General features: G+C 42.7%; 1 protein-coding gene across 4 annotated transcripts in view; it reads left to right on the top strand.

The window, feature by feature from the left end:
* TANC1 (tetratricopeptide repeat, ankyrin repeat and coiled-coil containing 1) overlaps positions 1 to 27168 on the top strand; it is a gene marked incomplete at both ends in the record, with an annotated part of 266865 nt that overhangs the window by 126870 nt on the left and 112827 nt on the right. For all 4 annotated transcript variants that reach the window (XM_080688764.1, XM_080688762.1, XM_080688763.1 and 1 more), the window contains one exon: positions 9290 to 9487. In XM_080688764.1, the coding sequence (XP_080544890.1) occupies positions 9290 to 9487 (198 nt within the window). The remainder of the gene's footprint in view (positions 1 to 9289; positions 9488 to 27168) is intronic.

Raw genomic sequence — 27168 nt, 5'->3', positions numbered from 1 at the left:
CACCATGAACTCCAGACCCATGTCAGAGGAACCTTTCCAGACTTCTCTCAAGCACAGCTCACCCAATACTTCTTTCTTCACCCGGGCCAGGCAGAGGGGCAGGACTTGGCATTCTCCGGGGCAGGATGGCCCCGGGCACATCCACACAGTAGAAATGCAGACCGAATGAGGCAGGAATTAATTAATGAACATGTGGAACCAAGTGGAAGGAGAAGAAACTATTCAGGGTGCTTGATGACTGAACACCTCTGTCTAGGTCCACTTCACTTAAGTGGCAGCAGCATTAGGTGTGATTGAAAGAGAATTAATGATCACTGGGCCTGGCTGCCTCTCGGTGGTGCATTCTAGGAGTGCTGAGGAACTAATTAACCGGCCGGCAAAGGCTGGGAAAATAGACGAGGGATTAGGTTTCTTTTCACCATGGCCCTGTACTGCATGTGGACCTACATATACTAATTTTGGTTTTCCCTGTTAAGTATAGAAAATGACATAATGCTGAAAGCATATCTCAGCGGCCTTCTTGAAGGGGAGCAGTACTGAGAAAAGGACCGGGGGTCTGGATGCCTGGATTCATTTGCTGGCTCCTTGGGCATGGTGCCTGATCCTTTCCTTTTCATCTGAGAAGGGAGCTAGTCCTGGTACCTGCTTTGTGATGTGGTTGGGAAGATCGAATGAGGTCATATTTAGAGTGCAACAAACACTCTGTCCTGGTACCAGTACATTTATAAAAACATTTATCACTAAGTTCACGTCTGTGGACTTTCAGGGTGGGAGTTTGTCTAAGGTCAAGTGTGTATGTGTGTTAGTGGGGATTGAACCCAGGGGCATTCTACCCCTGAGCTACACCTTAGCCCTTTTTATTTTAGTTATTATTTTTTCTGAGTCTATCCTCAAAACTGCGATCCTTCTGTCTCAGCTTCCCAAGTACTGGGATTATAGGCATGCCCCACCACGCCTGGCTTGAACTCATATCTTTATAAAGCAGAAACTTTTGCATCTGACATGTCTTAAAGGAAAAAAATGGACAATTAGAGAGGAAATGCCAGTCTGTTTACTCATCTGTTTCAGGGCAAAGCACATTTGTACGTTTGATGTTTTAACAAGGAGCATGAGGACAGTATTTACTGATTTCTAGGTAGATCCACTTGGTGCTTTTCTGAAGGCAAAAGGGTACCTTGGTCCTGTTGGCTAGGTTTCCCCATGCCTGGGGGTTAGCTGCTTTCTTGTCTCTGAGTGGTATTGTTTGAGAACTGACTCTGATCATGTGACTGTGCTTTTGAAGATTACTTGGATGCATTTGTCAGAACATTCTCTTTGACCATGCGCATTAATGATCAGTATCTCTGTCTAAACACTTGAAGATCCCATAAGACATAAAATGCTTTGTTTAAAGTGCTTTCAGTTGCAGGGTTCAAAAATGACAGTAGATCATATAAAGGAAATCTTTTCCAATTTTCTGTGTTTCTGTAGCTATATATGAGTTATGTGCTTATAAAACCTTATGATGGAAAATGTGTTTAAGAAACATTAGTGTGCTTGGAGGCAGGAACTGCAAGGAAGATGCGGTAATGCAGTTAGTGCCCTAGTTAAGTGGATCGCACAAGTCCCATTTTCTGGAGCTGGATAAACAGAACATCTTTCTCTTTCTATTCTAAGCCTTCACATCCCCCTTACCCCCCGCCTTCCCGAGCCATTTCAATGGCACAATAAATGGAAATCTTATTTCCTGCCTCTGCAGACCTATTTACCTGAATGTCTGAGCTCACCCTTGCCTCTCTCAGGCCTACCCTTTCTGAAATAGGCTTTCACTTGCATCCCCCGCCTTCGCTGCCCTGCTTTTTAAAGCCATCTCTAATCCTGCACTCCACATACTTTAATCTGCGATGGCGGGCGGGCCCTGCCATTCTGCACCTCACCTTCTAACATTCATCTCCCAGATTCACATTTTCTTCTGTTGGGGATTTAAATTCTCTTTCATTGTCTGTCATAGTGAAAAAATTTTTAAATAAAAACTATTATCAAAAGCCATTTCTGCCAATTTCAATGCCTTATTAGATGGCTTTATTGCTTTTGGTAGTTCCATTATTTTTTACTCTTAAACTGTGTGTGTGTGTGTGTGTGTGTGTGTGTGTGTGTGTGTGTAGTGAGGATTGAAAATAGGGAGATTCTTCTTCTGAGCTATACCCCAGCCCTATATTATGTTTTTATTTTGGTTTGTTTTTATTTATTTATTTATTTATTTATTTATTTATTTTTGCGGGTCTAGGGATGGAACCCAGGGGCATTCGACCCCTGAGCTATATCCCCTGCCCTATTTTTTATTCTTTGTTTTGAAACCAGGTCTCACTGAGTTGCAGAGGGCCTCACTAAGTAGCTGAGGCTGTCTGTGAACCGCGATCCTCAGGTCTCAGCCTCCCAAATGCTGGGATTACAAGCGTGCGCCACCACGCCCGGCTCTATTTTTTTTTTTTATTGGTGCACTGTATTCATACATCATAGTGGGATACAAAAAAACTTTTGTAAACATACATGCACACATCGCCCAGTCAGCCCCCACCCGATCCCCACCCCATTCCCTCCCCATCCCTCCTTCCCATGCTTGGCTTAGTGGTTGACATCTAGTATTATAGCAATTTATCCAAAATTAAAAATGATAATCTCATGCCGGGTGTGGTGGCGCACGCTTGTAATCCCCGCACTTGGGAGGCAGAGACAGGAGGATCGTGCAGGTTTGAAGCCAGCCGCGCGCGCGCTGGCTTAGGAGACCCTGTTTCCAAATAAAAATGTAAAAATAGGTCTGGGAGTGTAGTCCGGAGATAGAAGGGCTTCCAGGAACCCCAGTACCACCCAAAAAAAAAAAAAAAGATAATCTTACATAACAGTTTCATTTGTCTGATACCAAGCTTTTGATAACTTAAAGATAACATTTCAATATTTCTTTTTGCTTTCTTTCTTACCAGAGAATATTTCTTTTCTTTTCTTTTTTTAGGTGAAACTATCGTATATTTCTACATTTATTTTTCAGAAAAAAATCTATTCTAATATGGATTATGGACTCTAGATACCCAAAACAATCTCGAAAAAGAACAAAGCTAGAAGATATATATTTTCTGATTTCAAACCATATAAAGCTACAGTAATTGAAACAGTGTAGTACTGTTATAAAGGCAGATATATAAACCATTGGAGTTAAATAAAAGCCTAGAGATACATTCTTCCATATATTGTCAAGTTATTTTTGACAAGGTTTCCACGAACATTTGGTGGAGGAAATAATAATCTTTTAACTAAATATTGTTGAAAAATAATAATTACATGAAAAAGAATAAAATTGGACCCCTACCTAATCCCATATACAAATATTAACTCAATATAGATAAAAGACCTAAATATAAATCTTAAGACTATAAACTTTTAGAAGAAAATCTGGGTCATAAAACCTCACAACATTGAAATTGGTAGTGATTTCTTGGATATGATTTCAATGGCACAGGCAACAAAAGGGTATACAAACTCCCTAAAAAAAAAAATATTGTATATCCAAAGACAATGTAAACAGAGAAGTTACTGATAGAATGGGATAAAATATTTCCAAATGCTATATCTGAAGGTATATTAATATTCCAACTAGAAATCCTAAAAATTAACAACAATAAAAGCAAACAATACAATTTAGAGATAGGTATAAGACTAACATAAATAATGAATCTCCACAGATAACTAATCTTAGTTGTCTGTTGGATGGAAAATCTTGTTTTTCTGGTTCTGGTGTGTGTTACCTATTTCTTCTTTGTAGTTAATCTCTTTGAGTATTTTCTCTAGCGCTGGTTTTGAGGACATAAATTCCTTCAGTTTCTGTTTGTCATGGAAGCTTCTTATTTCTCCATCTAATTTGATAGAAAGTTTTGCTGGGTAGGAAATTTTGGGCTGGAAGTTGTTTTCTTTCAGAGTTTGGAATATGTTACTCCAAGCCCTTCTGGCTCTCATGACTTGGTTTGGGAAGTCTGGAGTGATTCTAATTGTTTGCCTCTGAATGTCACTTGGCCCTTTGTTTTTGTTGCCTTTAAGATTCTCTGCTTGGCTTCCACATTGGTCATTTTGACAATTATGTGGCGTGGGGATCCTCTTCTTCGGTCCTGTCTAAGGGGAGTTCTATAAGTTTCCTGGATCTGTGTATCAACCTCTTGCTCTATGTTTGGAAAATTTTCTGCTATTACTTCCTTGAAGAGATTGTTGATCCCTTTGGTTTTACCTTCTTTTCCCTCCTCTATTCCAATTATTCTTAGGTTAGCTCTCTTAAAATGGGCCCATATTTCTTCAATGTAAGATTCCTGCTGTTGGCTATTTTTTTCTAGATTAGAAACTATGCGTTCATTTTTGGATTGCTCATCTTCTAAGAGCGAGATTCTATTCTCCATGTGGTCTAATCGGTTGTTTGTACTTTGAATTGAGGCCTTTACTTCATTAATTGCATCCTTTATCTCTTTTTGGCTCTCTCTGAATTCTTTTTGAAACACCTCTATTATTTCTACAGTTATTTTCCTGATTTGATCTTCTAGAAATCTTTGAATTTCTGTTTTATCAGGTTCTGATGTTGTGGAGTTGTGGGCATTCATTGCTCCAGTGTTATTCCTCTTTCCCATGATTTCGGGAGTTTGTGCCTTCTCTGGGTTCTTCCCTTGGGTCACTACGACTTCACTTAAGGTGCTCTGGATCTCGAGTCTGTGGTATCTCAGACCCCACTACTCCTATACTGGGTTGTATCACAGAGTCTAAGACTCAGGGAGTCAATAGAGGCTGCTTTAGACTATGGGGGGGGGGTGCCAGGTTGGGCGTTCTTCTATGGTGTGATATTTCTGCCACCGCCACTCCCCCACTGATTCACATCCCTGGGAGTGCAGTACTGGGATTTCTCCTCTGGGACCCGCAATTTGACTCACTGTTGTTGAGTGCGCAGATGGAGCTGTAGTGGACTCGGTGAATTTGCTGCTGCCGCTGGTGGCAATATGGTGTTGCTGCTATGCCTTCGGCTGTTAGGCTGGCGTATTTCTTCTCTGGTTTTGAGCTCCACTCTGAGTCCCTCGGCTCACTGTCCGCCACTTCTTTCTGGAACCTGGTGGGCTGTTGAGTGCGTTGGTCTGTAGCCATAGCCGTCCGGTGAAGTCGCCGCTGCCACCGGCAGTAAGGCACTACTGCCGCGTCCTCGGCCATGAGGCTGGCATATCTCCTCTGTGGCTCTGAGCTCCGTTCTGAGACCCCCTCCTCTCTGGGGCTGGTGATTTTTTTGTTTCTCTGGTGATGGTGTATTCTGGCTATGAAAGGTGCTGATTTTGTGGTAATAGAGATTGGTTGTTAGCGGGGCTCTTAAGCCCCACTTTTCTCGGTCGTTATCTTCCCACATTTTTTTATTTTGAAACAGGCACTTAGGTTACCATATGCTGGCCTCAAGCCTGTGATCCTCCTAACTCAGCCTTCCAAGTACTGAAAATAAAGGCATGCATAACCATGCCTGGCTATATTTATTTTTATTTGTTACAAGCAGATAGGGCCTTATAAGTGTCCATTTGTGCCCATGTCCTTTTGGGGGGTTTCTGGAAGCCCTTCTACCTCCAGGCTACACTCCCAGACCCATTTCATATTACTTTTATTTGGAAAAAGGCTCTCTTAAGCCAGCGCAGCTGGCTTCGAACCTGTGCGATCCTCCTGTTTCCACCTCCCAAGCGCAGGGATTACAAGCGTGCGCCACAATGACCAGCAAGGTCTCTTGTTTTTAAAATTCGGGGAATTGTGACTTTGAGAATAGGGGCCAGGCATGGTTTAGGATTACATACCTGTAATCCTAGTACTTTGGAAGCTGAGGCTAGAATATTGCAGGTTCCAGGCCAGCCTCGGCAACTTAGCAAGACCCTGTTCCAAAATGTAAAATAAAAAGTGCTGGGGGTGTAGCTCAGAGGTAGAAAGCTCTGGATTCAATCCCCAATGCCAAAATAAATAAGAAAAAGGTGTTAGTATATGAATGATAGAGATGGTGTGTAACTTGCAAAGCCTAATGTATCAATTTCTTTTACAACGAAAGCATGTTTACTCCTTATATATTGAACTCACTTAGAATCTGGCTCCTGTGGGGATATCTGTTTTCCCCCAAAGCTCCTACACCAGTGGAGTGGGGATTATGTTAGAGCCTGGGCTGGCTGGTTGTGGGGAGGTCCTGGCTGTGGCCCTGGTTCCTCATCAGGCCCCCAGCTTCCTGTCTGACGCCATGTGATTGGATGTGGCGCTCACTGAGTTGAAAGCGTGTTGGGGTAGATGTGACTCTCTGTGGTGTGTCAATGTTCCATGGGAAACACCTGCCAGTGAAGCAGGGGGAGGCTTAGTAAATCCCTGGCCATTGGTAGCATGGTTTTCATACCCTGGTGAGGATGCATTGTCTTGCCCAGCCTGGCTGTTTCTGCTGCAGCAACAGGAAGGGTGATTGAAGTGTGTTTCCCATCACTTAATTGAAGGGGGGAATAAAATAGGTCGCAGTTAAAAGAAAACAACATCTATTCAGGGCTGAAAGAAATGTGCCAGCCGTGCTGGTTGTTAAAAGCAAAACGTCTTTAATTCCTCTTAAACCTCTTTAAGCATCTGCTGAGGAATGTTAAATCAACCGGAGCGTTTCTGGTGTCATGTTGCCCAGAACCAATATCGTATTGTTCCTGTGGATGCCCCTAAGAGATTTTCACTTTCTGCCTCTGGCGTCGTGGGCTGCTCTGGGCTTTCTCTGACCTTAACCTCCCGCCCTGGTGAGGTCAGAGCTCAAGCTGCAGGCTCCTGTGCCGTCTCCGGCGTCTGAGCTGCTGGATCACCCACTTTGTGCTTTGTGCCTCCTGTTCATCCACAAAACTTCTCTCCCTGCTTTGTGTCTTTCTAATAAAAGGAAGCTTGAAGTTTGTTTCTGAAAAACCAAACAGAACAGCATGTTTGGGACAGATATTATAGCAAGATAGTAAAGTCATGTTGAAATAGATCCTCTTCCCTCGGCCCATCTCTAAGTCTATTTTTTAAATTTTTTAAAATTTTTTATTGCAGCTTGCATATTACCAAAGTGCCAGAGCCCAGCTGCTCCAAAGGCTGGAAATCCTCATGGCTAGAGCGTGCTCTGAAACTCAGCCCCACCAGATCTGCAGTTAATGAAAATATTTGCTTTGTTTGATATAAACAAAGTTTATGGGCAGAATTTGCAATTAGGAAATGCTTTAAATCTTCCACCCTTCAATCCCTAATTTCTCGTATACAGTGCTGTAGAATCCTAAGCATTTACTAAAACTTTTCTTGCTAATGAGCTTATTTTTTATATTTCTGGTGGTTATATGTATTTCTCCCTTCTTTTGTGTTCCCAAATTAAATGGCTGGGAGTCTGGGTTTTTATTTACCTATAGGTAGAAATGCTCCTGAGGCTGGGCGTGGTGGTACATGCTTGTAATCCCCGTGCTTGGGAGGCGGAGACAGGAGGATCATGCAGGTTCGGAGCCAGCATTTCCAAATAAAAATATAAAATAGGTCTGGGAGTATAGCCCGGAGGTAGAAGGGTTCCATCCCCAGTACCACCAAAAAAAAAAAAAAAAAAAAAAAAAAAAAAAAAAAGAAAGAAAGAAAGAAAGAAAGAAAAGAAAAAAAGAAAAGAAAAGAAAAGAAATGCTTCTGAGTGGGTGGGGAGATAATACCTGGTGATCCTAAAGCAACTGTCCCTCCTCTCTCCAGAGTTTTCAGAGTGGTGGGCATTCAGCCCCAGTGGGGGTTGGCATTACGCTTACCCAGCTCTGCCTTGAGAGCCACTTCATTGCAAAAAAAGGCAGGCAGGAGGCTTCGTGCGCTGATTCAAGATCTCTACAGGTGTGTCTGCCAGAGTCCAGGCTGGATCCTGGGGGTTGGTGACAGTGCTGCCTAGGAACCAGGGCTGGGCCATTGTTCATGACATGGACTCCAGGAGGCAGGGGCTCAACTAATTCCTGCCTGCTTCCTTCCTTGAGGGTCAGAACTCTCTCTTAGGCATTTGCCATGAGTGTCCTTGTTTAATTCCAGTGTGTGTGTGTGTGTGTGTGTGTGTGTGTGTGTGTGTGTGTGTCTGTGTTGGTACTGGAAATTGAACCCAGGGTCATTCCCTGAGCCACACCCTCAGCCCTTTATTTTATTTTTTATTTTGAAATAAGGGAAGGTGGCGACAAGGGTTCAGTATGCTTCTGAGGTTCTTGCTAATTTGCTGAATCTGGCCACAAACCTGTAATACTCCTATCTCAGCCTCCCAAGTACTCTGTGTGGGCTTATACCACCACACCCAGTTTTTTGTTTTTGTTTTGAGATGCTGATTCCAACCAAGATAGATCCTTCCTTCCTTCCTTCCTTTTTTCCTTTTTTCCTTCTTTCCTTCCTTCCTATTGAACTTGGAGGCATTCTACCTCCAGGATACACTCCCAACTCTTTTTACTTTGTTTGGAAACGGTCTCGCTAAGTCGCGGAGAGTCTTGTTAGTTTCTGGGGCTCTCCTTACACATGCCATCCTCCTGTCTTAGCCTCCTAGATCTTGGGAGTGCAGGCATGCGCCGCCACTCCAGGCTTCTTCCTCGTATAGTTCCTATACTATAATTGTATCCTCTTGATTTTTGGAGGATTCATTTACTATAGGATGGTTTTTCGTAATAGTAAGCTTGTTTGTCCTCAGGTTCACTTAGGAACTGAGTGCCAAGGGAACCTCACCAATGAGAGAGCATGGCTGAGGTGTGAGAGGATGGGCCCTGGGTATGTGGAGTACACGGGATGAGAGAGCAGAGGGATGGTGCAGGGAAGGAATATGGGAGCGTCTAGACCTCGCAGGACTCTGCTCATTGGAGAGAAGCAGCAGGAGGCACAGGAGGTCTGCTGAAGCTCAACATTAAAACTGTTCCCACTGATACCCACACCAAGGCTAGTAATCCCTTCCCTTACTTTAGCTGCAGTCACAGCTTCTAGGCTCATGCGTACTTGATCTAATCTCAGATCCATGACTTCTTGGATCTCTTGTTAGAAAGAAACCAGACCAATTGGGCGGTACAGAAAGGGGTGGTGGTTGAGGGTTCATTGATGATTGAGTGTTAAAGCTCAAAGTATTCCTCACAGGGTAAAAGAGTTTTAAGAGTGACCAGGAGAAATCATTTAAAAGAAATCCAGCATGCCTTGTATGTGAGAATTATACTCTAAGGATGTAGTTCTCTGATATTCAAATTAGTTGGTAATGGATGGTGTAACCTAAGGTATTATCTCTCCACTGCAGGAGGTGACTTCAGTCAGGAGCCCTCTTTAGCCTTGCCCCCTGGGCATGGCAGTGACTCTCCCGGGAGCGGTCTTGCCACAGCAGAGGACACGTACCGGGTGAGCTTGGCCAAAGGCGTCTCCATGTCTCTGCCTTCATCACCCTTGCTGCCTCGACAGTCTCACTCGGTGCAGCCAAGATCAAACAAAAAATCCCCAGGTAAGCAACACGGCATCCAGACAAGCCCTCCTGCTTATAGAATTAGTACGCGTCGTGAAGTCATGCAAAATGAGAACCCACAGCAAACCTTCCAGGAGAATGAGGTTTAATTACAGTTACTTTTGAAGAAGGAAAAGAACGTTCTTAAAGCTTTAGTTTTAATAGACTTGTCTCTTTAGTTCAACCTCCATTTAAACTGTTTGGACTGCCCAGCCTGGACTTCTGCAAAGATTCAGGATTTTATTTTCAGCACTAATGGTAACCATCAGTTTTTGTTGGTTTCTTGCTGATAAACTAAGGAGCACCTTGGACCATTTAGTTTAAAGGCTATGGATGTCAGCAAGTGTCATAGTACAACAGTCTGTTTATTGGTATCAGGCATTATATATTGATGATCTTACTTGATTACACCATTCAGCATTGGAACAGCTATAAAATTGCTTATGAAAATTCAGACTTGTAAAGGGATGAAGCCAGGGACTTATGGATTACTTGTATAAAGTATTTTAGCTCGCCTCATCGTGATCTACTTCTTATATTTAACATTCCACCCCCCAGAAAAAAAAGTCCAGATATTACTTAACGTTGAGAGGTTCTGATTCAGATGTGAGGAAAATCTTTCCCAAATGCTCATACCTGGAATTATAACCGTTCTTTGATATTCTTTTAGACTTGCTGAGTCTTTACTTCCAAAAAGGCAAGATAATTAGGGGCCTTATTGATGATATGCCAACACAGAGATTCTTCTCAATTACACATAAACATATTCAGAAATGTGCCCTTGAGGCTCTGAAATTAATTAGTATCTGTTTTTCTCGTTTCCTAAATATTTGTATTACTTGAGATGACACATGCGTTTTTTTTTTTATGAATCATCTAGTGGAAGTTTAGGTGGGGGGTAAAATCAAGAGGACAAATCTTAAGGCTTTGAATGTTAGAAATGGTGCTGTGAATTTGGCGAGCATCCAAAACTTTTATTGTTCTAGAAATTTCTTATTTTGGACAAGATTGTTTATGGTCCAATCATTAGCTGGAACTTGGAAACCTTTTTGGTATGAAGTGATTTCCTGTGCCAAGGAATTTGACCTGTTTATCAGTAATTGGGGAAATTCCTGAAATGTCCTTGCTTCCCTCTCTGCTCTCCTTACTGCTACATATCTATGTCAGATGTCCTCTCTTCCTTTAAATCATAGTTCCCACACTGCCTCTCCTGCTAGGTTACCCTGGTTGGAATTCCTGTTACATTCTAAAAACTACCCAGCAGCCTACCTTTTATATTTTATCAGCTAAGTCATTTGCCCTCTTCCTCTGAGTTAGTGTATGTACTGACAAAAATTCTTCGCCGAGTGTGGCGGCACGCACCTGGGATCACAGTAGTTGGGAGGCTGGTCCAGGAGGGTTTCAGGTTCAAGACCCACCTGAGCAACTTAACGAGTCTTTCAGCAACTTAGTGAGAAGCTATTGCAAAAAAGGGGGGGAGCTAGGGGTGCATCTTGGAGGTAGCATGGGTTTCTCCAGTTAAATTTTTTTTTTTTTTTTGGCCAAACTTTAGTCAAGTTCTTGAACCTTCTCCCAGGCCCACTTGTGCGTTCCCTTGTAAAATCTGGTTTGAGTGAAGTCTGCTAAGCTGGTTGAGTGTGGGACCTTCCCCCATCCGACCGGTCTTCTCATCCTCCCCCATCTCACAGGTAGTGCCTGGGCACCCTGGTTGTCTTCAGCAGGAATCCTCGCTCCTCACTCCTAATATTTCCTCTTTGTAGAGCTCTATTCATTCACTCCCACTCTGCCCCTTGGCTATAAATTCCCACCAGGCCATGCTATATTCAGAGATGAGCCCAATCTTTCTCCCTGACCGCAGGACTCCACTACAGGGGTCCCAATTCCCACAGCTTGATAAAGTGTGCCCTTCTGTGTTTTCACAAGTATCACTGAATAATTGTTTCTTTGGCAGTATATGCTTCATTTACCTGATGATTAACGATGGCCAGAAAGTCTTATTTAAGTATACTTATTCTGTGTAAAATAGATAATTTTGCACTCATCTGTACCCTTTGGGACCTCAGTTGAAGCTAATGCTAAATGCAGAAATTTGGTATTTGGGATTTTTTCTCATTAGTTTTGATACAGTGGATTGAATCCAGGGGCATTCTACTTTCAAACTATACCCCCAGCCATTTTTATTTTTGTTTTTGAAATAGGGTCTCCCTCAGGCCTCAAACCTGTGATGCTCCTGTCTCTGCTTCTCAAATAGTGGGATTGTAGGAATACACCACTATACCTGGCTCAGAGGTTTGGAATTTTGTTTTTTTGTGGTACTGGAAATTGAACCCAGTGGCATTCTACCTCTGAGCTAGACCTCTTCAGCTTTATTTTTATTATTATTTTTTTTTTAAATGGGATCTCTCTAAGTTACCGAGGGCCTTGGTATGTTGCTGAGGCTGGCCTTAAACCTGTGATCCTCCTGTCTCAACTTCCCAAGTACTAAGATTACAGCCCTGTGTTCCTTCCTATCATCTGTGCTGTTGCAGATGAACCTTAGGGCTAGGGGGCATCTGAGAGTCCCCAGGGAATGCTGCATTTCATATGTAATGTATTATTACTAAAACATTTAGTGTCTGTTTTAGTAGGACTCTGGGTAGTGAGGAATGGCACAGCCAGCTTAGGAAGTGTGGCTATCCAGAAGGGTTTCTTGAAGTCTTCAGGCAGGGTGGGGGTAAAGGCTAGAAAAATTCTCATCTGCCGGGCATGGTGGCGCACGCTTGTAATCCCCGCGCTTGGGAGGCCAAGACAGGAGGATCACACGGGTTCAAAGCCAGCCTCAGCTACTTAGTGAGGCTCTCAGCAACTTAGTGAGACCCTGTTTCCAAATAAAATATTAAAAAGGTCTGGGAGTATAGCCCGGAGGTAGAAAGCTTCTGGGTTCCACCCCCAGTACCACCCCCCCAAAAAAAAAGAAAAATCCTGATCAAGCATGAATACCTAATGTGCTATATTAGATATTTGTGTTTTGGGGAAATATCCTAAAATTTTTCTCCATGGCAATAAAATTTATTTCTGCTGAATTCTTTGCTTGGCCTTATGAATAGTAGGGAGGAGTAGTTCTGCATCATTCCACCTTTTAATGCAATAAAAATCTCCCACATTAGATGTTTGTGGTCCAAATGGTAACGAAATAAACTAAACAGAAATATCTCTAGCAGAGCAATTCTTATGTGCTGCCCAAATTTGTATAGCAAATTAGTGTCTCACAGTGGTGATTTGGCTTCACTGTCTTGATAATTTTAATTTGAAAAGTTAAGAGCAGAAATACTTGCTTAAAAATGGCAGTGACTCAATACATTAAATGATAATACATTTTTTGCACAATGTCTCACAGATTTCTGCTTAAAACCATATCGTTGGGAAAGTATTGGGAGCCCTAATGTTCTACCTGACTGTTAAAAAAATATTGACATATGGCTGTGAATGTGTACTGGATTTAAAAATATCCGTCTATTTTAGAAGCTAGCTCTGTTGGTGCTAATGATACAGTGAGTACAGTGTGTGTGCAGCTCCCACAAGGTATGGAACCATTCCCCGCCCCACGCCCCACCCTGCCAACCCAGTGCACTGTGTGGGGACCCAACTCTGAAATTACCCTGATGACTTTTGTTCTGATTTGTAAGATTAGACTCTCTCTCTCTCTCTCTCTCTCTCTCTCTCTCTCTCTCTCTCTCTCTCTCTTTCTCTCTCTCTCTCTCTCTCTTTAGAAAGTGCTTTGAAGAAGAAAAAAAAAACCTGTTTTACTTGTTTGGATAGAAACTCTTCATTAATTGATGTTAGTCAGAGAATGGAACTAGTACTCTAACAAGGGTCAGACTCTACAAATCTCTGTAATGAGGCACATAACCCTTAATAACCATATAACCTGTATTAATGAAAACTTATATTAATACAATTGGTGATTAGCCCTAGATCTTGCGAACTCTGGGCAAGAGATGATTTCATTAGCCTTTCAGTAATGTGCCCTGTATTTTACATAATCGAGTTTCTTACATTCTACTTTATATCAAGAGCTATTGTTTTTTAAACCTCCTGCCAACCTCCTCCACTTGTATTTTTCCCCATTGCTAGTTAGAAGATTCCATTTTCTTAGTAATGTTTAAGTGTGTGTGTGTGTGTGTGTGTGTGTGTGTGTGTGTGTGTGTTTCTAAATGGAAAATTCATTTCTGGTGGTGAAAACAAGGACCAGCACCCACTAAAGTAGTTCTGTGACTATTGTGAGCCTTTTTGGATTAAAGATCCATTAATATTTGTAATGTATCCTTTTGTCTTTCAGAGAAGAGTGAAGCCCATTTCCTGTGGTTTATATATTTGTAATATCGTTAGTTATTTTATATTAGCATTTCTTTTCCCAGATCACTTTAGGCCCATTATGAAACAATCAAAAGGGTCGGGCATGAGTGAGTAGTGACCTTTTTTAATACTGTGAAGTATACAGCAGAAAACAGTGACAAACAGGTGACACAGGTTGGGCTTCTGTAATTTCAAAATCTGAAATGCTCCTAAGTCTGAAACTTTGTTGAGCATTGATATGACATCTCAAGTGGAAAATTCCACACCTGAGCTCATAGGACAGGTCACATTGAGAGTATTGTATAAAATTACTTTCTGGCTATGGGTATAAAACCAATGTGAAATATAAATAAATTTCATGTTTAGATTTGGGTCTCACCCCCATCATATCTCATTATGCATATGCAAATATTCCAAAGTCCAAAACACTTGGGGCCCCAGTTTCTCAGATAATGATCCTAACCCCCTGCTGCTCTTTACTGACTGGTATTAGGGAGACTAGAAAGGTCAGGCCATTTCCACTTCTGCCAGCACAATTCCTGTTCCATCTCAAAGTTGACATCGCCCACGTAACAGTTTTGAAAGCCCCTCTTGCTATCTGTTTCTATAAGAAAAAAACTTGTAAACGGGCAGGTTGTAAGGTGGAAGTCATCCTGTCTGGATGATTCTTGGACAGTGAGTTAATGTCTGCCAAGGTGCTCCCTCCCTGCAATAATATTTCTTATAGAAAAATTGGAAATCTTATTATTAAAAACTACTGCCTGCATTTTAATATAATTTCTTCTAGTCTTTTTTTAATTGCTTCTACCTAACCTGAGACCACACTCTTTTTGTGGTCTACCTTTTCTTTTTTTACTTCATATTTCATCATGAACAATTTTCAGCTTGCTGAAATAACTTTTTATTGACTATTTCAATATTTTATAATTGATTTTTAAATTAGTTTCCAGCTGCCTTTTTGCATTGTGTGTATATGTGGGTTCTGGGATTGAACCCAGGAGCATTATAGCTCTGAGCTATACTCCCAGACCGTGTGTGTGTGTGTGTGTGTGTGTGTGTGTGTGTGTGTGTCTGTCTGTCTGTCTGTCTGTCTGTCTGTCTGTGTCTGTGTGTATAATGGAAACAGTCTTGCTAAGTTCTAAAAGCCCTGCTAAATTGCTGAGGCTATAATCTTCCTGTCTCAGCTTCCCAAGTACTGGGATTAGAGATGTATACCATCATACTCGGCCATTATTTTTTACTTTAAAAAAAATTGTGGCACGACCCGTGGTGCTTTATCTTTGTTATTATAAATTCATGGTGAATTTTTTATTTTTAATTGTGGTTAAATATACATAAGATGTACCATCTTGAAGACTGTTTAAGTGTAGAGTTTAATAGTACATTCAAGCTGAGTATGGTGGCATACACCTATAGTCTCAGTACTCGGTAGGCTGAGACAGGAGGAGCTCAGGTTCGAGGCCAGCCTCAACAACTTCTCAAGACTGGAAAAAAGGAGGAAGGACACTGGAGTATAGCTCAAAAGTAGAATGCTTCTGGCTTCAATCCCCAGTACACACACACACAGACACACACACACGCACCAGAAGTACATTCAGATTGTACTTACTGTACTTCAGCCTATCTCCAGATACTTTTGTCTGGTAGTTTTTAGACACCTCTCTGATACCTCTTCCGAGGAGGCCGATTGTCAGCAGTTGGAATTACGAAGTTGCCCGTATTTACAAAGAATTTTGATACAAGAATGCCCAGTTGTTTTCTAGAAAAGCTGTATTGATTTCATGTTCTCTCCAGTGTTCTTTGGGAGGCAATATTTTTTTTGTAAATGAACATCTCCTGTGGATCATCTAAATGGCCAAATGGCCGGTGCTAGCAGGCGCTTTGTCTGGCCTTGCCGTGGACTTACTGAGGATTTTAAGAGGCCGGAGGGTCATTCTGTAGCCATCTTCTTTTGAACTTCCTGTCTGCACTTCTTAGAATATTTCCCTTTTCTTTCTTTCTTCTTTCCCAGTATACTGTCAGGGGCATTATCACAGCTGCATCAGATCAAATTCATGGTCAGAAAAACACTCAGCTGGCTTCCCGTTGTATCTGTCACTGCGGTCTTTATGCTTGGAGAGATGACAGCGGCTGTGGGCCTGCTGGAGCTGGGAAGTCCCAAGAGCACTCCTAGTTGAGGCCTCTTTGCAGATACAGAGGCAAAACCCTCGGCCATCCAGGAGCTCACCCAGAATTTGTCCAGGTTATTGGTAGAGCTTGATCATCCTCTGTCCCTGGCACATTTTCCTATGGCTGGTCTGCACAGGTGCCCGTATGTGGTGGACAGGTGAGCTGTGCCTTCTGCTCGCACGTGCAGGGGAGGCCATAATCTGAGGCTCAGGCACACGCATCTGGGCAGCTGCTTCTGTGGGGACAGAGTGACGCAGGATGCACGGAGCCCTGCTTCTCCTGTGCAGACTGCTAGTTCCAGTCCCCACTTTCACTTCTGATAGCTTAGGACCACTGATGGGATCTGACCTTCAGCAAGAACGCTTCTTCCTGGTGTGGTGAGCAGAACATCCTTGTTCTACACTAACTAACTTCTACACTAACCTTGGTGGCCAGCTGTGAATGCAGCACAGCATTCTGTCCTTCTGCTCAAAATGTACCCTCACACGTAGACCTAGAGTGTGTGTATGTTTCACTTTGAACCTGGAGAACTTGAGTCTGTTACTCCCCTGCCAGTGAGTCCTGGTTTACTTGTGCACAGTTTAGCTATACCCTGCAGTGGCCTTAGGACTTGTAAATACCAATGCCTGGGTCTTGTCTGTAGAGGCTGTGGTTTCATGCCTACGAGGTATGGCTTGGGTGACAGATTTATTTTTAGAAGTTTCCCTGCTCATTCTAATATGTAACAAGTTTGTGAGCCATTTTATTCCTCTTAAGTGAAGGCAAATACATATATATTTACCTTTATTTTCTAAACTTTAGAGATAATCTTTGCGGAGAAAAATTCACTACAAAAATAGACAAAATTGTTGGGTTAGTTGGTGCATGTTTGTCGTTCCAACTGCTTAAGAGGTTGAACAGGAAGATCACTTGAATCCAGTAGTCCAGGCCAGCCTGTACAACATAGTGAGGTCTCATTACTATATATATATATAAATTTTAGGTGTGGTAGCGCATGACTATAATCTCAGTACTTGGAAGGCTCAGACAGGAGTGTCACAGGTTAGAGAACAGCTTTGGCAATATAGTGGGACTCTCAGAAATCCAGTAAGATCCTGTTTCAAAAACAAAAAATTAAAAGGGCTGGGGTGAGGGTCTAGCTTGGAGGTAGAATTCCCCTGAGTTCAATATGCAGTAACACACACACACAAAAAAAAAATAAAATTGTGTGTGTGAAATGATAAATCACAATTCCTCCTGAATCCTCTGAAAGACAACCACTTTTAATGTCATTTTTGCTTTTGTACATAAATGATCATGTATTTTCTCATTCTTTCTAACATTGGATAGATGAAAGTACCCAGTCTTCCACTAAAGAACAGTGAAAGAACATTCTTGTGTGATAATATCTAAAGACATCGGATTCTTTTTATTAGACTATTAAAGTAGAATTGCAGAGTCAAAACTTAAATGATTAACTTTGGGGATGAGTTACTCCATACTAATTGATCATTTGTTATTTTTTTCTTTTGACAATCTTTTTGTGATGGTGTCCTTTATTCTACGGGGGCAATATGTGTTTTTTACTGCATTAGAAGAGTTTCGTTGTTGCTTGTTTTAAGACTATCAGTCATGAATGTTATAATAATTTTTCCCAGTTCATTATTTTCTACTTAATTAGGTTATACTGTTTTATGACTCAATAGAAGCTTTTCATTTTCTGGAGTTAAATTTATATACTTTTCCATTGTGATTTATCCCATTGCATTTTTTAGAAACAGCTTTATTGAAATATAATTCACATATCACATGCTCATTTATTTAAAGTTTATAGTTCAGTTTATTTGGGTTTTAAGCATTTTCACAGGGTTCTATAGCCATTGCCATAGTCTAATTTTAGAACATTTGTATCCCCCCAACCCCAAAGAAACCTATACTGATTAGTACTCATTCCACATTCTTCATTACCGTTCATTTCCCTATCCCCAAGTCCTAAGCAGCCCCCAGCATATTTTCCATCTGTATGGATTTCTGGGCATTTCCTGTAAGTAGAAACCTAGTGTGTGGTCTTTTGTGAGTGACTTTTGTTACAGAACATGTTTGCTAGTTTTATCCATGTTGTAGCATGAATCAGTACTTCATTCTGTTTTATTAACAAATAATATTTTATTGTATGTATTTATCACATTTTGTTTATCCACTCTTCAGTTGATGGACAGTTAGGTTGTTTCTGCTTTGGGCTATTATGAAACATGCTGCTGTGAATATTTGTGTCTGTGTTTTTATATGTTTTCATTTGTTCTTGGGTATATACCTAGTAATAGAAGCAATGTATCATATGGTAACTCTCTCTTTAGCCTTTTAAGGTACTGCAAGTTATTTTCTAAAGTGACTACACCACTTTACACTTCTACCAGTCCATGTATGAGGTTTCCAGTTTTTCTAGATCCTTTGAAAAATTCCTCCATCTTTTTCTAACGCATGTAAAATGTTATCTTATGATAGTTTTTCAAATTATAAAGGCTCTTTTTATATTCTGGGTACAAAGTTCTTAATCAGATATATGATTTGCAAAATTTTATTTTGTGGATTCTTTCTCACTTTCTTGATTGTGTTGTTTCTAACAGAAGTCGTTATTTTTATGCAGTCCAACTTTATTATAATTATTATTTTGTCTCTATTTTTATGCCATGTTTAAGAAACGATGTCATAAAGGTATTCTATACTTTTAAAAAGTATTCTATACTTTTAACTCTTACATTTAGGCATCTGATTAATTTTGAGTTAATTGTATATGGTGTAATGTCGGGACCAAGTTTCTTATTTTACATGTGGATACCAGTTTTCCCAGAACCATTTATTGAAAAGACTGTTATTTTCCCATTGGATGATCTCTGATTGGCAGAATCACTGCTGTGCCCTACACCAGCCCGCAGCTCCGCTTCCCCCTGCTCACTCTCTTCCTTATGCTCCAAGTCAGAATGCTCTCGTCCGTCTTGTCTCACCCAGTCTTGCCATCCGACTGTCCATTTTGCTGTGTGAGAAGTCGCCTCTCCTTGCTTCCACACAGCTGAAGCAGTGTTTCTTCTTCCCTCTGCATAACCTTGCGTTTCCTCTCTCTCCCTTGACATTCCCCATGCCCCTTAAGTACAGGGGTCTTGTCTTTGTTTGGGTCTTGTTTATTTCTCCTTGGGGGCCCCCAGAACAGGATCAAGTCATTCCTTTGAGATTCCATCACTTCCTTCATCCTGATGATGGGGCTTATGCATGTAACTGTTAGAATGAAGATAGTTTGTGTGTGGGAGGGGGTGCTGGGATGGAACCCAGGGGCATTCTACCTCTGAGCGACACCCCCAGCCCTATTTTATATTCTTTATTTTGAAACAGGGTCTAAGTTGCAAAGGACCTCATTAACTAGCTGAGGCTGTCCTCGAACCGAGATCCTCCTGTTTCAGCCTCCCAAATGCTGGGATTAGGAGCGTGCACCACCATGCCTGGCTGAAGAGGTTTGAATATGGTGCATTCGACAGCTCCATGTGACTGGTTGAAAATACCAATGGATGTGTAAGCCATTTAGCCGTATTGGTAGTTTACACTCATAAAGCCAGGAACGTACCTTTTTCCTTGTGGAGAGAGGCGGGTATTTAATAATCAAGGTCTGGCCTCTGTCGCCGGGCTTCCCTGTCATCAGGCAGTGAGCAAAGGGGAGGATGTTTGAAATGGGGCTTGTCAGCAGCCTCTCCTGCTCTCCTCCCTGCACTCTTGTTACACTCCAGTTTTCTTGGGCTTTTTGAGGCTTGGCTGCCTGTTTCCTGCCACCTGCAGTTAATGATGACTGGAGGTTTCATCCCATCCCAGTATGGCAGTGTCAGCGGCACCCTGTGGAGGTGTCAGATGGTGGCTGGAACAAAACCAGGGTTGAAATCAGAAATGAATGTTTTCCCTCAAAGAAGACAGGTGGGGGCAGGGCGGTGGTGAGAATCTCTTTTTGATCATTTCTGATTCACAGAGAAACACAGAAGTCACAGAAGCCCATGGCGGCTATTATGTCTAAATCTAACATTAATGAATGTTCTCATCAAGTAGAAACAGGCAGCAAGCAAAGACTGATGTTCCAGCTTGAATCCTCAAATTTGTTGTGAAGTGTGCGTGCACACGTGTCTCTGTAGGAATGGCTGGCTGTGTTCCAGGTAGAGGGGCAAGGATGTGCAGAGCCTGGAGTTAGGAAACCAAGGCGAACATCGAATGGCGATGTCTAGGGAGAAGGAGCCTGGGAAGAGCTAAGTGAGTGCCCCATCAGTAAGCCTCACCTGGGGTAGGGGCTCATCTAGAGGAGCCCGTGACGCTGCTCGTGGCACCCTGTCTCTGAACAAGGATTCCAAGATGCGAAATGTAGGAAACAACCTTCCAAGGAGATGTGATTTTCTTATCATTCCTTCACCTGTAAAGTCTCCTTTACTGGCTCTGGGTTTCACTACTAAAGAGCTCTCCTTTTGAAGATCTTGGGAGAAGTTCTCCGCCCTAGGTCAGGAACTTTGGAGCTTCTGCTTTTTTGTAATGAGACATCATAGGTTCAGAGAGATGCAGGCTCGTGCTCTCTGTCCCCATTACAGGCAGGTGGGAGTTGGGCCGGCTTCCCAGCTCAGTGTGCTTGGGCAGGTGGTAGGTATTTCCTCACTGGGTGCTTTTGTACAGGATGTTACACACTTGCATGTCCATGGCTCCCTGTTCCTAATTTGAAATTTTAACCCCAATGGCCTGACAGTAGGAGGTGATTAGGTTGAAGTAAGTTCATGAGGGCAGAGAATCCCATGGCAGGATGTGTCTTTATAAGTAAAGAGATGAGTGCGAGCTCATCTTAGCCACAGAAGGGCATGATGAAAAGATGCTGTCTCCAGATCCTGGGTGGGTGGGTGCCTTGATCTTAGGCTTCCCAGCCTTCAAGCTGTGAGAAGCAAATCGCCTGACATCCATGATGTATTTCTGAGGTCGCAGCCTGGACTGACTCCAGCATAGGGCAAGCAACATTTAAATGAGATGGAGCTAAGAAGTGGAGGGCTGTGCTGGTGGCAGGGTCCTGGTGCTACCTGCCTGGGAGCCCCCCTCATCTTCCTTCATCTGACTTCATGCATGCCCAGGGCAATGATATCCTCCATTCTGTATTCTCAGCCAGATACCCTCCAGGGGAATGCCACCCTCAGAGCTGTGTTTTCTGGCAAGCATGTGTCATGTGTCATCTCCACATGTAGCTCTACAGTCCCGCGAAGCTTTGTTTCCTGTGACTAGGACAGGAAAGCAGCCCAGCGCTGCGGGTTCCAATTCCAGCTCCGCCACCAGCTACCTGGGTTATTCATCTTCTCTTGGTTTGCACAGAGTTTGTGTGAAGTGATTAAAATGTCATGTATATGTAATTACATCACCAAGGAAGCCGGCTCTCGGAACCTGTGACGTGAGTGGGATGGTCTGAGGGATGGTTCTGGGTAGAAAGGAGAAGTAGGGAGAGCACAAAGGGAGGATGCCTTGTGGGACCCGGCCTCAGTAATGTGCAGCTCCCAGGTGCTCTTCATGGAAAGGACAGGCCATATCTCAGGCCGCTGATGAAGAGGAGATGCCCTAAGATGGCCCAGATTGTTCATGTGGTACTCAGAGCTGTGCGTGAGAGCAGTTGCAGAGTTGTTCCTTGTGCAGGTCCACAAAAGCCAGTGCTTCAGACTGAAGCCTTCACATGAGATAACTCTTGGGCATCTCTGCATTGCTCCTAAGAGCCGTACACAGACATATGGTCTCTGGATGGCACAGCTGTTATTTTTCTACTATTGAAACAGATTGCTGTTTACTTGGACTAGCACCAGATGAAGTAGATAGCTTGTACTTGGGACTACACTGTACCAGAAATACGTACCTTATACACCAGAACCCCATCATGTGAAGGGCTGGGGGTGGAGGTGGAGCCTGGCTGTGGGTTCAGCAGATGAGACCGCCACTGCTGGCCAAGCCTCCTCCTCTTCCTTGTGGAGAAGGTGCAGTGGGCCATGAGGGAGCCCGTCATGCCTGTTCCAACTCTACCATAATGCTGGAGAGACCTGCCATCTGAGAATGTAGCAGTTGCCATGGGCACTTCTATCTTGGGCCTTTGGTTCTTTCTCAAAACTCTGGATCTTGGATAATCACAAGAGAATGGGTTGTATATTAGGAATCTTCCCTTGTGTCAATCAGAAAATGATTGTGGAATCCGAGCTCTTAAGTAAACTTTCAATAGGATTTCTTTTATTGAAAGCCTTTTATTATAACTTACAACCTTTTTTCCCATTGCAGTTTTGGTTAGAGCTGGATGTGTGCACTGAGATTTGAATGAATATATTTGAGCTTGTTTGTGCAAAAGATGCTCAGAATAACTGACTTAATTTTAAAGGTGGTTGTGAAATTTAAGCAGATCTGATTCAATGAACCTGGACTTGTGTATCCTTCCCTTCCCTCTCACTGCCTTAATGGAAAATTCCAGCTAGGCTATGTAGTGCCCAGGAAGACATACCTGGGTTCAAATCCCAAGTCCCTGTTCTTGTTAGCTCTTTGTAATTGGAAGTTACTAGACTTAACGTCTCTGATCCTTGATTTTCTCATTTGGGAATGAGAATTAACTAGCTACCCTCCAGATCTTTGGTAAAGTGTCAGCTCCTAGAACATGCAGGAGAAATGCTACTACTGCCACCAAGTCACATTGAGTGGTCCTGGCTTCTGAGGCCTCAGCAAGTGCTCCTTCTGCCCTTAGTTGGTCTCTCTGAATTCATCGTCCTCTTCTGAACTTAGTCTGTGTCTCTGACCCAGAGGATAGAGAGAGCCCCACTGTTTAAAAGCAAGAACTTTAAAAGTCTAATTTACTGATATTTGGATTTGGGTTTGCAAATGTTGATGAAACTGTTCAACCCAAATTGTTGATATTTGGCTTTGAGTCTATAAATTCTGGGCATAGCTTTGTGGATGAGCTGACCCACCCACAGCTTCTGGGGGAAGGGTCTCGCCAGATATTTAATGGTTTAATTTCCTGTAGTATGTGCTGCTCCCAGCCAAAGGCCTTAGGCTTATTTACTCTTGGTCCTATCATCGCTTTAATTGAAAGTGATAAAGATCAACCAGTGGAGAGCAAGAAACCAAGTTTAGGAGGAATGTGAGAAATAGTTCTTGAGAAAACCAGCTGGTAACCAAAGATTTTGAGGGTTGAGGGGTGACAGCCACCCAGCATGGTCCAGATTGTCCTGGCTCTAAAAAGATGCCCCGCGGGGGCCATCTGAGGCCCTAGAAGATTCTCAGGAAAAAAATGATATGAGAAGGCCACAAAAGGAACAGTTCAGTTTCTGAGGACTTAATATTTGGTTTTAGGTGTCACTATCCTCTTTCCCTCCCTCCCTTTCTGTCTTGTACTGGGGCTTGAACACAAGGGTTATTATAACTCCAAACTACACCCCCAACCCTATTTTGTTTTTATTTTGTAACAGGGTCTCACTAGGTTGATGAGAATCTCACTACTTGCTGAGGCTGTCCTCGAACCTGCGATCGTCCTGTCTCAGCCTCCCAGGTGCTGGGATTACAAGTGTGTACCACTGCGCCCAGCTATACTTTCTTTTTATATATCATTTATGGTATCTTATTAAGCAATTGAAAGTAACAGGTCCTTTTGAGGAAGAAAAAAACAATCTTACCTGTATCTGGAAATCTTTGTCAACTTGATATATTGATCTGTTCCCTGTAGAGTTCCCTGTAGTACACAAAAAAGGAAGAAGTAAAGACCAGTTAGTCCCACGTGTTTTTCCTGAAATGAGAAACTTCTAGAAGATTGCTTTAAAGAAGCACATTTTCACTGGCATTTTGACACCCTTGCTTCCTTTCTCTTTTCTCCTTTGTGGCTGGCTCTCCCTGCCTCTTACTTTGTGTGCCCTGTCCACGCTGGAGTGCTGTGAAGAGGGTCCTCCCAGCCCTCCCGCTCACTCACAGCCACGCTGGCCAGAGACCGTCCCAGGATCCCTTTCATCCAAAGAGGACACTGTGGAGATGGATGTGGTTTTTTATTTTCCCTTGGGCGGTGATGTTTATTTTTCCGAATGGCCTCAGCACACTCTGGGTTACTTGAATCTTTTCTTTCACTCTGTGATTCTGTGACGTTCCATAAACCTTTGCTTTTTGTGGGCTTGTTGTGTATTGGCCATGTTTTGGGCTCTGGGCCAGGTAAGAGGTGGATAGAGATGTAAATAAGTTCTTGGCCCTATGCCTTGGGGACCTCCATGATGATGGGGAAGACACTGAAAAAAGTGTTGTGAACTCCAGTAGAAGACTGGGAACCTTGTGGTAGGGGCTGGAGGGCTCTGTGTATGCACAACACAGGGAGGTTCCTAGCAGATGAACGCCATGGCAAACGGGAGCTTCCAGGGGCTGGAAAATTTTCCTATAGAGACAAGAACAGCCCCACCTGAAGTCCTTAGGGCAGGTGGACGCTTGAGTTAGGGGACCTCGGTGGCCCGGGCTCCCCAGGCGCAGTGGGGCACACAGCACTGCAGAGTGTGGGTGGAGCCAGGAAGGATTTTATTGTTTTGGCAGTGATGTCCCTCGACTGTTGTTTTGTTTTGATTTTTGGTACTGGGATCAACAGCCTCAACTGTTTTTAAGCAGAGGGATGAAATAGGTTTGGGTTTTAGGACATCTCCTATTTCCTACTGGCCATCTTGGAGCTGAAGACACTGGCTGGGACTCCTGTAGTGATTCAAATAAAGTATAGCGGCTTAAATCTCTGCGGTGGCAGGGAGAATGCAGTGAGGTGGAGGTCAATTGGAGAAAGTTTTAGGAAAAAGAAATATGGGTTGTGGTAATGTAGCACACATAGAATTAGGTAAAGAAGAAAAGTGTAGCTGAGCGTGATGATGCACTCTTGTAATCCCAATATATTAGAAGCTGAGACAGGAGAATAGAAGTTCAAAGCCCGTCTTAGCAATTTAGTGAGTCCTTCAGCAACTTAGTGAGACCCTGTTTCAAAGATAAAAAATAAAATAGGGCTTGGGCTTGGGTGTATCTCGAGATAGAATGCCCCTGGATTCAGCCCCCAGTACCACAAAATAACTAAATGAGCCAGGCATAGTGGCGCATGCTTGTAATCCCAGTACTTGGGAGGCTGACACAAGAGGATCGCAGATTTGAAGACAACGTCAACAAGTAGTGAGACTCTTATCAACCTAGCAAGACCCTGTTTCAAAATAAAAATAAAAAGGGGTGAGGATGTAGCTCAGAGGTAAAATGGGTTCAACTCTCAGTACTATAAAATACATAAACAAACAAATAAATAAATAAAATAGAGCTGGGAGTATAGCTCAGATGTAGAATGCCCCTGGCTTCCATCCCTAGTACCACCTCCAAAATATGTGTGTATATACATGTGTGTGTGTGTGTGTGTGTGTGTGCGCGCGCGTGCGTGCGCATGTACATGTGTGCGTGCATGTGTGTGCACACAGAATGACTTAAGACAAGGGCTATTTATGTTGTGCATATAAAGAGAATATTCATATAGTAATTGGGGCAAGTGAACTGTTGACTAGGGCATCCTCCCAACTCTACCCAGCAGCCCAGAGCTCGGGGGATTTGTATCTTGGCAGGCTTTAACTCATCTTTTGCATGCCAGTTGAGAAGGTTGCTAAGGACTCCAGCTTGGTTTTCTGGATGAATCTAGATTCAAAAAATTTTTGTTGTGCCTCATGGCTTTACATTCCCCCCCTGATTGTTATGGTATTTTCAAGGAGAGTACTCCTATATTTTTTATAAGAACTCTTAAGGCTCTGAGAGGCGGGACTACCAACTTCAGTTGCTCAGTGATTCCAAGTGTTTTTTAGTATTTGCCGTTGCTGTTGGTCATGGGCATAGGTGCTGGTGTGCTTAACTACAGTGAGGGCCGGTCTAACTTTGCATATCTGGAACTTCGGTTGTTCCCTGGAGCCTTAGTAGTCAAGAGCCTTAGAATTTAGAAGTGCAAGAGGAGGGATTTCTAGCTATCCTTCACCGCAAGATCTAATGTTGAAGGAAATGAAATGTGTCTTTCTGCTTTTGGAATACTCTCACCAGAGTCCACAAACTTTTTTTGTCAAGGGCCAGTTAGTAAATATGTTGGGCTTTGGAAGCCACACCGTCTCTGCTGTGAAGACTTAACTCTCACTGTAGCATGGAGCCGCCACAGACTATACCTTAAAGGAACGGCCATGGCTGTTTTATTTATAAGAACACTCAGTAGTCTGATTTGTTCTTCGGCCATAGTTTGACAACATGATTTTTGCCTCCAGAGGAACAGAAACTTAGCATTCATTCAATATTTACTATGTGCTGAACATGCACAGTTCTGTGGTATAAATCTCACAGGTTTAGATAACTTTCCTAGAAGTTACACAGCCCATTAATGGCTGGCTAGGATTTGAACCTTGGTCTGATTCCAAGACCTGGATCATTTCCACTTCATTTCATTGCCACTCAGAACCATGGCCTTTGAGCAGGTCACTCTCTGAAGGTATGTATAGCACAGAAGCCATCAGCCTCTGCCTTGTACCACTGTCCTTCACGTGACCTTCAGCGAAGCAGTGTTTTTCTGCTGTACCTGCTATGTCCGTGCTAGTCCCTGTTAAGGAGCCATTGGGAAATATCACCTAAATACTTCATTACAGAAAGGTAAAGGGATTCTCCTGCGTGGTGAAAGCAACTCTTAATTACCATTTGAATCTTGGATGAACCTAAGCTTTTTTATTTTAGTTTTAGGCTTACAGAGAATTTATAAGGAATAGTACAGAGTTCCTATTCAGTCTTCCCTGTTATTAGCATAGAATGTTAGTATGATACATCCACCTTAACTAATGAACCAATATCGATGGCTCTAAAGTCTGTGCCTTATTCATATATATAAAATATATATTTTAGTTTATACCTAAAGTCAGCTCCAGGATCCAGTCCACACTACGACATGACATTTAGTTGCCACATCTCCATAGATGCCTCTTGGCTGTGAGAGTTTCTCAGACTGTTTTTGTTTTGATGACCTTGACAGTTTTTCAAAATACTGGTCTGGTATTCCCAGGATGCCTCTCTGTTGGAATGTGTTGAATATGATTAGTCTGGAGTTAAAGATATCACAGAGGCAAAGGGTCCTTCTCCTCACATCAGTTAATGGTACAGTGGTC

The sequence above is a fragment of the Muscardinus avellanarius genome, assembly GCF_963383645.1.
Source record: "Muscardinus avellanarius genome assembly, chromosome: 2".
NCBI classification, from domain to species: Eukaryota; Metazoa; Chordata; class Mammalia; order Rodentia; family Gliridae; genus Muscardinus; species Muscardinus avellanarius.
Note: the sequence above shows the minus strand (reverse complement) of the source record. Positions and strands in the feature narration are given on the sequence as shown.